This window comes from Saxophila tyrrhenica (genome assembly GCF_035928015.1).
Source record: "Saxophila tyrrhenica strain CCFEE 5935 chromosome Unknown scaffold_1, whole genome shotgun sequence".
In the NCBI taxonomy this organism is placed as follows: domain Eukaryota; kingdom Fungi; phylum Ascomycota; class Dothideomycetes; order Mycosphaerellales; family Extremaceae; genus Saxophila; species Saxophila tyrrhenica.
The window spans coordinates 546890-557669 of record NW_027041733.1 but is presented as its reverse complement, the minus strand read 5'-3'; the positions used below and the strand labels follow the sequence as shown (position 1 = coordinate 557669).

Genomic DNA, 10780 nt, shown 5'->3' with positions numbered 1-10780 from the left:
AAGACTATCAATGTTGCGAGTGATGTGGATATCAATTTGCTCGTGCGGACATACACAGGTCTGATGGGGCAAGGCGAAGGCATCATCAACCTTCAGCGCTCTCCAACTCGACGGCGGGGATTGTTGTATCGGCCTATCGAGAAGCCGTCAGCCTGGGTGCTGATACGTAGGCTTCGTATGAACGCCATAGTATTTCCACTATCGCTACTGTACATGGCTGGATTCGTGTTCACATTCTCTTGAGCTCATTCCCCCCGGGCGCTATCAACTGTCCGAGCAGGGCCCATTACAACTTCGCAGCAGGAGTCTTGCCACTCACATTCGTGATCTCGTCGTACAACAGCCTGTCGCAATCAGTCAGCATGCCGTCCACTCGTGCTTGTAAATAATGGAAGGAACTCACGAAGTCAAAAACTCATCGTAATCCTCCCCGGTAACCTGCGTCGCCATATACTTGCTCGCCACAGCATACTTATTCCCCTTCGGCGCATTCTTCTCCAACTCCTCCGTCTGCTCCTTCAACAACTTCAACGCATAGTCCTTCTCCAGCTTCTTGCCTCCTTCGGTCGGCACACCGTGTCTGCACCACTGCCACAGCTGACTCCGCGAGACTTCCGCCGTAGCGGCGTCTTCCATCAGGTAGTTGATCGGCACGCATCCGATGCCGCGCAGCCAGCCTTCCATGTACCCGAGCCCGATGGAGAGGTTCTTGCGGATGCCGTCTTCGGTGATTTTGCCGGGGACGTTGGTGTTGAGCAGGTCGTTGGCGGTGACGTGCACGTCGTCGCGGCGCTTGAAGATCTGGTTGGGGGTCGGCATGTGCGTATTGAAAACCTCAGCAGTGACTGGGGCGAGACCCGGATGCGCGATCCACGTCCCGTCGTGTCCGGCACGGACTTCACGCATCTTGTCCGCGCGCACGGATTCCATGACGGCGTCGTTGGCGGCCTTGTCGTCTTTGCGCGGGATCTGCGCCGCCATGCCGCCCATGGCGTGGACGCCGCGGCGATGGCAGGTCTTGATCAGCAGACGGACGTAGGCGTCCATGAAAGGCACAGTCATGGTGACGCTCGCGCGATCCGGGAGCACGAACTGCGAGTTCTGGCGGAAGCGTTTGATGAAGGAGAAAATGTAGTCCCAGCGGCCGCAGTTGAGGCCCGCGGAGTGGTCGCGGAGTTCAAAAATGATCTCGTCCATCTCGAAGGCGGCCGTGATGGTTTCGATGAGGACGGTGCCGCGGATGGTGCCGCGCCGCATGCCAATGTAGTCTTGGGCGAGGTTGAAGGCGTCGTTCCAGAGGCGTGCTTCGAGGTGGGATTCCATTTTGGGGAGGTAGAAGTAAGGGCCTCGGCCGCGCTTGACGAGCTCTTCGGCGTTGTTAAAGAAGTAGACGCCAAAGTCGAAGAGGCTGGCGGAGATGGGCTCGCCGTCGACGGTGAAGTGCTTCTCCTCGAGATGCCAGCCGCGTGGTCGTGCGATGAGGGTGGGGAGGACGCGGTCGGTACGGAGGTTGTAGGCTTTCTCGCCTTGCTTGAAGTCGACTTGACCTCGGATGGCGTCGTAGAGGTTGAGCTGGCCGTTGATCATGTTGTCCCATGTTGGTGCGCTGGCATCTATGTTTCATCTTTCGTCAGTATGCGTCCCTTTCAGCTTGCCGTACAGACACATTCGCAATATACACACCCTCAAAGTCCGCCATATACGTCCACACGTCTGAGTTCAGCGCATTCACAACCATCTTGCGATCCGTCGGCCCCGTAATCTCAATCCTGCGGTCCACCAACCCCGGAGCTGGCGGTGCGCCCTTCCATGCCTCGTTCTCACGGATATGCTTCGTCTCTGGCAGGAAATCAAGCTGAGCGCCCTTGTCGAGCTCTGCCTGGCGCTGCAGACGTCGATTTAAGAGCTCCTTCCGCCTCTGGTTGAAGGAACGGTGCAGAACTGCTAAGAAGACTGAGGCATCCTTGCTAATGATCTTCTTCGTCTGGTCGTTCACGGCGCCGTGGAGTGCGACGTCCTTGAGGATCTGGTCGGGGTTGATGGGCTTGGTGAGCGCCTTGCTGGCTTCGCTGGCGGACATGATTCTTGATGTGGTGTGGGGATGACAGTGTGGAAATGGAAGGAGAAGAGGGAATGGAGATATTCTTACGAGAGACGGTCGGCTACGTGGTGTTATATGTCGTCACGAGCCATAGCTTCTGCCATTCTTGAGCTTCTGCAGCTGCCGAGGCCATCGCGATCAGCATCCGCACATGCTTCCGACCTCATCGTCTGCCGGCGGGCGGACGAGGGGAGCGAACGTTTGTGTGGGGAGAGCTCGAGCCTCTGGGCGATGATGCAGCTGCTTCGCTATTCCCATCTCCCTTTGCGTCTTGTTGCTTTCATCTCGTCTCACTCATGCTGTTCATGTGTCCTGGGACACTGATATGCCTTGCCATCCAGACACCTCAAGACCTCGGTCAAAGACGGCATAACGACCATCAACGACCAACAAATCGCTCAATTAACACGGCGGTCTCGCGACTCCAGTTATATCTTCGGGAGAAAACGCCGCAACACCCGCAGCGCCCGCTCCACCAATGAGACTGACACCGCAATAGCCGTCGATGTTGCCCGCTGGTCGATCGTGGATATGGCAGTTCTGTTCTGACGACTCGTAATCGATCCGAAGATTGTGCAGCAGTATGAGCAGGAAGACGTCTCGAGACGACTGCGATGCTGGCTACTCGAAGAGTTTATTAAACAACTCATCAGCGAAGGAAGGTAAGTTACAATAAGGTGAATGTCGTTCCAATATAGAAGTGTTTCGCAGAAGCCTGATTCCTACCATGAGAACTTAAAGAACCACCCGTGTTTTAAACACACCTCCTAACAACCTCCTCAACCTCCGCCTCCCCCAGCGACTTCAACCCCAACAGTTGATTATCATTCTCCCCCTCAAAATCCCCCCCAAACCCCTCCCCATAAATCGCCCGACACAAAAACCCCATCACCCACCCCATAACATTCCCCGGCTCCGTCCTCAAATTCTCATACGCCTCCTTCTCCATCTCCTCGCTCCCCTTCTCCTCCACCGTCCACCCCTCGCTCCCAACAACCCTCCTCGCCACCTCCAGCAACTGCCGCTGCGTCACCTTCGCCCCATGCAACCGCACCGCCCGATTCCTCGTCTCCTCCTCCCTCTTCAGCACCCCCACCACCCCTTTCGCGACGAAATCCAGTGGTGTAGCCGTCCATGGCCGGTCTCCACCGTCGAAAAGCTGCATCTTCTTGGCGTGCAGATCGATGAGGAGTTTTCGCTCGATACCCCAGTCGAGGAAGGCGTTGTTGAAGATGTACGTGTACGTCGTTTGGGTGCATTTGGTTCTTTCTTCAAGATACTCCGCCACCTGCACCTTCGGTCCGTAAACCGGCAAAGCCCTGGCGCGAGGGTTTTCAGTATCGCAGCCGAACTCGCTCGGGATGAAGCGACGGACGCCGGCGGCGATGCATGCATCTATCAGATACGTTTGCAGGTGAATGGCCGGTGAGCCGACGGTCGAAATCAGAGCGTCGAAGCCTGTAAGGGCCGTGGTTAGGGCGGCGGTGTCGGTGTAGTCGACTGGGATGGATGGGATGGAGGCGGGGAGGGTGCTGGTGGAGTTTGGGCGGACGAGGGCGGTGAGGTCGAAGCCGGAGGCGAGGAGTTCGGGGATCAAGGCTTGGGCTACGGAGCCGGAGGCGCCGGCGAGGGCGACTTTGTGGATGGGGGCCATGGTTGTTGTGAAATTGTTGGGAAGTGGAGGTTGGGAAGTTGTTTTGGCTTGAGAGATGCTGGTGCTGGGGGATGATGGAGCTTTGAAGAAGATAGTAATGTGCAGAAGATGGAGACCGTACTTGTATCTCCTACCACCCGCCCCATCGTCGCTCATCAATACTCTCGTCTATACGGACACGGTCACAAATCACCCCGATGCACCTTTCAGCCTATCCTCCCTCCACTTGCAATGAAGCTGTTCCTGACAAATCAACACGGCACGACTCAGACGTTCAACGACCTGGACGCGGTCGTCTGGACATATACCGCAACCTTTTCCTAAGGGCCGCTGATATGCTTGGAATGCTTAGAGTAGACGGAGAAACATGATGAGGTACGGTCGAAGTATTGGACCGGTATAAGCGCGGAAGCATTCCGGAGATTTCAAAGATGGGTTGCCTTGGGTTTGTCATTGCCTTGCGAGCTTGGCACGAGCGCGATGAGCCAGTCGAAGTGATCGTTGTACCACATTGTGTCTTGCCTTGATCTTGCATTACGGTGCAGCGTCGTGCTCAGCCTGGACCGTCAGACTGAGCACCAGCACCTGCGTTCTCATCGTTGCTGTCATCCACCTTTCCATCGCCCAGTTGCTCCACTGGCACCACAGTCGCATCGTTGTCTTCGCCACCACCAGCGTGCTTCAAAAACCTACTCAAAAACTCCCTCTGTCCCCCCATCCCACCCCCAAAAACTCCACCCTTCGGCTTCGGCTTCGTCCGCACGCAAAACTCCAGCCTCAAGACTAGCCAATCGATAGCACCCTTCGCCTCTGTGCGCCGAAGATGCGTAGTCCCTGCATCGCGAATCCGGCTGGATATTGATCGTAGTTTTGCCACCAGAGCGTCGACCTGGGCATTGAATTCCGCTTCTGCTTTCGCCCATGGGGAGGTTTTGGCGAATGTGTTGATTGGTTTGGAGGTGCGGGTGCGGTGCTGGCGGAACGAGAAGTCGGAGAAGCCGGCGTCGATTGCGATGTCGAGGACGGAGATGAGGGCGCTGAGCAAGGCGTAGTCGGACGATTCGCTGATGGCGAATTCGGGTGCTGTTTTGAGTCGCGAGAGGATGATGTCGACCCATTGAGGTGAGCTCAGATCTAGTGTGTAGGCTTCTGGTGATCGCTTGTCTGTGACGTGGTGGAGCGCGAGCATGCGGCGGAGGTGGTGACTCTGCTTTGAGCGCGCAGGCATGGCTGCTATCGCTCGACAATGCAACAGTGGTGAGAGCTGGGTCTGTTCTGCGCAGGCTTTGTGTACGCGCTTGCACAGTATTTCGAAGGAGGGCTTATCCGAGAACGCTTCGACAATACATTCAACTGTATCCGCAACATCTTCACAGAGACTGGTGTCTTTCGTCACTCGCACATCGATCAGTGCAGGAATCAGTTCTGACAGTACTGCCGCCACTGGAGCACAATGATCATGCCGCCTAGCGTGCACATAGCGTAAAGCGTGCAAGACATGCCGTAAGCCAGGCAGCGTTCCGGTGTCCGGCAAAGGTGTAGAAGCGGGTTCTGGATCCATTTTCGGCATGCTAGTATTCGATGTATGCGAAGCTTCCAGGTGGGCCAACTCGTGAAAGGTGGTGAGGCGCGGCGAGACTCGCTGGTCCAGACTCTTGCTCGTTGAGAGAACACGCAGAACCTCGACATATGCTTCGCAAAGGTCCTGTCGTGGTTCATGAGGTAGTTGTTCGATAATCCATCCTGCAATGTCATCCGGTAGCTTGTTGGCGTCCGCAAGTTGGGCCACAAATCCAGATAAGAATGCTTGCTCCCTCGCCTTGTCGTTGTTACGATACCTCTCCCAAATCGTGCCAGACTCTCCCGGGAAGGCGCTCCTTACAGGCTCCTTAATCCCACGAAAGTAAAACAACTGCTGCTCACCCTGCATCGCCTCTGTCCGAGCAATCGCGAGCTTCATCCTCTCACCCTCGTCGCTATCATCTGCTGTGGCAGCTTGCAGACCAGCCGACGGCCCCCCAGCCCTCTGCAGCTCTTCTTCCCGTCTTTTCCTCGCTGCTTCAAAAGCTGCCTCGGCTTCTTGTATCCTCGCCTCGCTCTTCTCATGCTTCTTCTGCTGCTTGATCATGTTCGCCAAACTATGTTTGTACACCGTGCGGGGAGGCGAAGGTATCATCTTGGGCGTGGCTCTTTTCCGGTCCTCATCTGATATGCGACCACTGCGCCGTGATGGCTTCACTGTGCTTGGAATCTCAATCGCGTGGTTTGCGTCTCGTCCCAGAGCGGGTGGCGGTGTTATCTTCCTCTTCTTTCTCGGCACGAAAGAGGAAATGTCCGCCAGCTCGTCGCTGCTGTCGCTGTCCGCGCTGCCAGAGTCGGAGTTGGTGACCGCTTGCATCCCATTCTTGAGTATCCGCTTGCTCGAGCTTTGGGAACTCTGCGGCATGCTTGACAGTGTCGAGATGGAGGAGAACGAAGTGGTTGCAGCCTTGTCGCCCATTTCGCGCTTGGGCTGTGGAGGGGGAGGACGAGGCGCAGGTATTTCCACCGCAGTCATGCTGCGCTGTTGAGAGGATGCCGGACTTATATGGACGAGTGGATCATCGGTGTCGTCGTCGAGCTGAGGCAGTCGGAACGTTTTCGTTGGCGACTTCTTTGGTGTCTTCGTCGGCGATCGCTTTGTGGGTGATCGCTTCGTCGGTGTTGCAGCATTACTTGATCGCGGAGAGTCTTTTCGCGGTCTTCCTGGGGGTCGTTTTGTTGGTGTACTGGCTGACACAGATGTGTTGATGCGATCCCCCACGGCTGGTCGCTTGGAAGGTGATGCGACAATGATTTCATCCTCGATGGTGTCGTTGACCGGCACGCGATTCTTCGGGATTGTGAATGGCTTGAAGAAGTCTCGAATATTCCGATTGCTGGACTTTGGTGGCATCTCACTTCGTACAGATACGTTATGAGGTGTCGTTCACATGTCAAACTTAATGAACGCGGTTGACGCGATGCCCATATCGCGCTAGTGAAGCGAACACGTGACCAGAGAAGCCAACATTGAACTTCATCCATCTCTCATCTCTTCTTCATCCATCAACCTTTGCGGCGTATACATCTATGAGTTAAGCACATACGCGGGACATATTAAGGAAGAGATCGGAGAACAATATGAATAGGCTTCCCGGCTACGTATGCTTTCAACTGAAGTCCTATATCCTGCCCCTTTCCAGGAACTTATTCGGAATATCAATATACCTCGACCGGATGTACTCGCAAGCGTTCTTGCCCAAGCTGTCGAAGCTGGAAGTCGAGTTGAACCCGCGATCGAGATGGTCTTTCAGCAAGAAGTGGACGGCGCGAATGTTCGGGAACTCGCACCGGTCGATTTGGCCCCCGACATCGTCCGTGCCGAGCAGCTCTCGCAACTTGCCGGTCGACAGCATGGTACGGAACCAATCCCACTCGTCGTCATTACGTACGAAGAGACCTAAGTTGCAGTTTGAGCTCTTGTCGCCTGAACGTCCCATCGCCACGTAGCCGATTGGTGCCCGTGTCGTGGGACCGAAGGAGCTCAAATCGACTGGGTCCTTGGTATCGTAGCTGATCTGCTCTCGCGGATACTCTTGTGTGGTTGCTGGGTTTGGGACCTCGATGACTGTACCGTCCGGAAGATGCGCCGTCTCTTTCACGAAGCTCTGCGGCATCAAGCTCACCCAATACTCAAAGAACGGCCGGCCAATAGCAGTCCGCATGTCTGGAGCCATGGTTCCGCCAGGATAGCTCTGCAGGAGATTCTCGATGCAGAAGCGGGCAAAGGAGCCTCTGTCGCTATCCACGAAGTTGTTCCCGGACAGCACACCTGGGTCTCGCGTCTGAGCGAAGATTCTGAGATCAACAGTAGCTTCTTCCTGCGATTGCGGATCTTCCGGCACGGCGCCAGCGATCATGAACTTGAGGCAGGAGAACTTTTTCACGTGCTCTCCCATCTGCGCTCGTGTCTGCCGTTCGATCATCTTGGCCTTCTCCTCGATGTCCAGGCCTGTGAGGTAGAAGTGAAACTCGGCTTGCCAGCCTCCCTTGGCCGTGATGCCGACTTTTGTTGTTGGTGGTGGAGGCAGTCCTTTGACTCCACTCACGTGCACCGCATTCTCTCCGACGACTTTCAGGTGCATGTCCTCGATGGATGCGGTGACATCGGAGTTGAAGTACAGTGGCCCCTGGATCTCGTACAGCAGCTGGCTTGCGACCGTAGCTGGGGTGACCAAGCCATCTTTGCCCTGCTCCATGGTTATGACCGCCTCACCTTTGTGGTCGATTGCGGCGATCGGATATCCCATGTCCAGGTCCTTACCAGCAAGATCCTTGAAACCGGAGTAGTAGCCGCCGGTAGCATATGTGCTGCACTCGATGATGTGTCCGATCATGAGAGCACCTGCAAGCGGTTGGAACTCTTCTCTTTTCCAGCCATGCCACCACATTGCGGCACCCACAGTCACCGAGGCATCCGCAACACGGCCACAGAGGACGATGTCTGCACCACCCTCGAAGCACGCAGCAATGCCCGTCCCACCGAGATAGCACTGCGCACAGATCGGCTCATAGCCCCAGTCCTGGATGGCCTTGTTGGCAGGCAAGTTGTAAAACGGTTCTCCTGCTCGCAGCATCAGTAAGACATCTTCACACCATCTTTCGGTTTACGCTACCTTTCTTATAAAGGCCCAAAACAGCATCCGTAACATCATCCCCATCCACAACCCCCACCTTCATCTCCACCCCATGCTTCCGCATCAGCCCCTTCACCTCCTCCGCCAACCCGTGCACATCGCTCGCACCTGCGTTCACCGCCACTTTGACCTTGTTCTTCGCGAGCCAGGGCATCGCGTAGTCCAGCTCATCAAGGAAGTAGGGCTCGTAGCCTTTGGCGACCGTGGAGCCGGAGTTCATGGTGGCTTTGAGGAGGTTGTCGCGTTTGTCGCTGCCGCGGAGGGTCATGTTGCATTCGGACATCCAGTCGCCGGTGATTACGTCGACGTCTTCGTTTTTGGCGAGGTCGTGGATGGCGCGTTTGCGGTCGTAGACGCCTGGATGAGTGTCAGTGGGTGGTCCGTAGGATGGGTGGCAAGGAGGGGCCTACCGCCGGATGCGCCAGCGATCCGGATGGGACGCTTGTGGGCGCTGTCGCCGTTCGTGTCGCCGTTCATTTGGCTCCAGCTTACAGGCGCCATGGCTGCTGCTTGCTGAGGAAGAAATTACTAAATAAGAAGGATATCTGCAATGATCTGAATGATGCTGGCCTGCAGTTTCAGGTGGTTTATTGAGTGCGGATGACCTTTGCTTACAGCTCAATACTTATGGAACACCTGCAAGACATCTCACGATTATATACCACCCACTACGACTCTCTGGTACAGTGGCACCTCGGAACTGATCTGTTGCGGAGTCAACAGCTATACAGCGGTACCTGCATGGGATGCGCTAATGATTCAGCGCTGACGGCCGCGCTTCCAGACAGGACCCCAACCACAGCCATGAGAGCCGAATGTACCGAACGAAGCCTACAACTCGGGATCAAACATCTAGACAGGACCGTTATGGAGTCTGTTTTCCCTGCGACGAGCAAGACCTGTTTGATTGCTTGGAGCATTTACGCACATGAACATGATGAGACGTCCGACTGCTCTTCTACACGATACGGAACACTACCATCGCTACCTCTACGCGGCTTTGGCAACATAACCACCCTTGAGCTGCAACTTCGCCAGCTTCATCTCCGTCCTCAGATCCTTAGTCTTCTCAATCGTCTCCTGCACCGCCGGCGCCTTGATATGCACATCCCACAAGTACTTCTCACTCACATACACCTCAAGCGTGTACAGCGTATCAGGCTTCGCCTCATCATGCGCGAACCCATACACAAAACATCCAGACTCCTCCTTGGAGCTCTCGAGGTTCTGCTTCCAGTACTTGAGCGTGCCGTCTCGTTCACCAGACGAGAACTGAATGTCGGCGAAGACGATCAAGGGGTCCTTTTGGTCGGCGGCAGAGGGTTTGACGAAGTCCAGGTCGTTGAGGAAGGAGAGCTGGCGGATTGTTGGGGCGCCGGAGAGGACGGATTTGGTGGACATGAAGGAGATGAGTTCCTTGGTGGCGTCGGAGGCCATGTGGGCGTCCAAGGCTGCTTTGTCCGCGTAGCTGGGGTTGTTAGTGGTACGGTGGAGAGCTGGGAAGGGGTAGCTTACACTTCGATAGCCCATACTGTCGTTGTGTCAGAGGTGTCGGTTGGGACGCAGATCATGTAGTTCAAGACGCCTTGTTCATGTTGTTTCGAGAAGACGGAGACCTTTGTCAATGCTTCGATCACCTAGAAGAGACAGTCAGTGCCTATTCACTTCTGCTTGAGGATGCACTCACTTCGTCCCGTGCTTCACTGCTTGCTGTCGGTAGCTCTGCAGCAACAATAATCCTTGACATCTTGACAGGCTGCTTTTGGGGGTCGTTCAGAGAACAAACGGTATCATCAAATGTTTAGGAATGTTGAGTTATTCGGTCTCGAATGGTAAAACGGAATGACTGAGCTCCTATAGTCTCTCTACTCATGCAGACGAAGGCGTTCATCAAGACGACCATTGCCGGTCAGGACGGGAGTTGTTATCCGGCCATCAGCACGAAGAATACGTTCCAGAAGGGTTCGCTCTGGTAGCTTCACTAGGTAGCTTGTGGATTCGCGTACAATATGAACAACGGACACATGAAATCGACACTGCAGTGTTGCGGAAGAATCTCGTGGGAAACTTGATTCTCATTCACTTGAGCGAGGCTCCGGGCTATATACGATGCTTGAGGGGTATGTCCGTGCATCTCAAGCATCCCAAGTGCGCCCGAGTGTTTCTCAAGTGCCTTCACATGGTCACGTGAATGGTGGTATTTACCACAGTGTGGTTGTAATGTTCTGCATTCCAAGTCAAAGGCCGGCACGTGAAGCGTGGGTGTGCTCATGTTACGTAAGCTTCCTCGCTCTCTTGTCAATGCGG

The 10780-nt window shown here is 55.3% G+C and overlaps 5 protein-coding genes across 5 annotated transcripts; all 5 read right to left on the bottom strand.

Annotated features, from left to right (window-relative positions):
• Positions 1 to 286: 286 nt before the first annotated feature.
• LTR77_000241 (uncharacterized protein) lies at positions 287 to 2080 on the bottom strand (the record flags this gene model as incomplete). The annotated part of the gene is made up of 3 exons (XM_064797508.1): positions 287 to 344; positions 404 to 1613; positions 1684 to 2080. The coding sequence occupies 3 exons, from the start codon at positions 2078 to 2080 to the stop codon at positions 287 to 289; spliced, it is 1665 nt and encodes a 554-aa protein (XP_064663742.1).
• Positions 2081 to 2855: 775 nt separating this feature from the next.
• LTR77_000240 (uncharacterized protein) lies at positions 2856 to 3755 on the bottom strand (the record flags this gene model as incomplete). The annotated part of the gene is made up of 1 exon (XM_064797507.1): positions 2856 to 3755. The coding sequence occupies one exon, from the start codon at positions 3753 to 3755 to the stop codon at positions 2856 to 2858; it is 900 nt and encodes a 299-aa protein (XP_064663741.1).
• Positions 3756 to 4308: 553 nt separating this feature from the next.
• On the bottom strand, positions 4309 to 6690 carry LTR77_000239 (uncharacterized protein; the record flags this gene model as incomplete). Its single annotated transcript, XM_064797506.1, has 1 exon — positions 4309 to 6690. The coding sequence occupies one exon, from the start codon at positions 6688 to 6690 to the stop codon at positions 4309 to 4311; it is 2382 nt and encodes a 793-aa protein (XP_064663740.1).
• Positions 6691 to 6958: 268 nt separating this feature from the next.
• LTR77_000238 (uncharacterized protein) lies at positions 6959 to 8974 on the bottom strand (the record flags this gene model as incomplete). Its single annotated transcript, XM_064797505.1, has 3 exons — positions 6959 to 8400; positions 8453 to 8830; positions 8884 to 8974. 3 exons carry the CDS (start codon positions 8972 to 8974, stop codon positions 6959 to 6961), a joined length of 1911 nt encoding a protein of 636 aa, XP_064663739.1.
• A 489-nt stretch (positions 8975 to 9463) lies between these two features.
• LTR77_000237 (uncharacterized protein) lies at positions 9464 to 10220 on the bottom strand (the record flags this gene model as incomplete). The annotated part of the gene is made up of 3 exons (XM_064797504.1): positions 9464 to 9941; positions 9989 to 10110; positions 10161 to 10220. The coding sequence occupies 3 exons, from the start codon at positions 10218 to 10220 to the stop codon at positions 9464 to 9466; spliced, it is 660 nt and encodes a 219-aa protein (XP_064663738.1).
• Between the last annotated feature and the right edge of the window lie 560 nt (positions 10221 to 10780).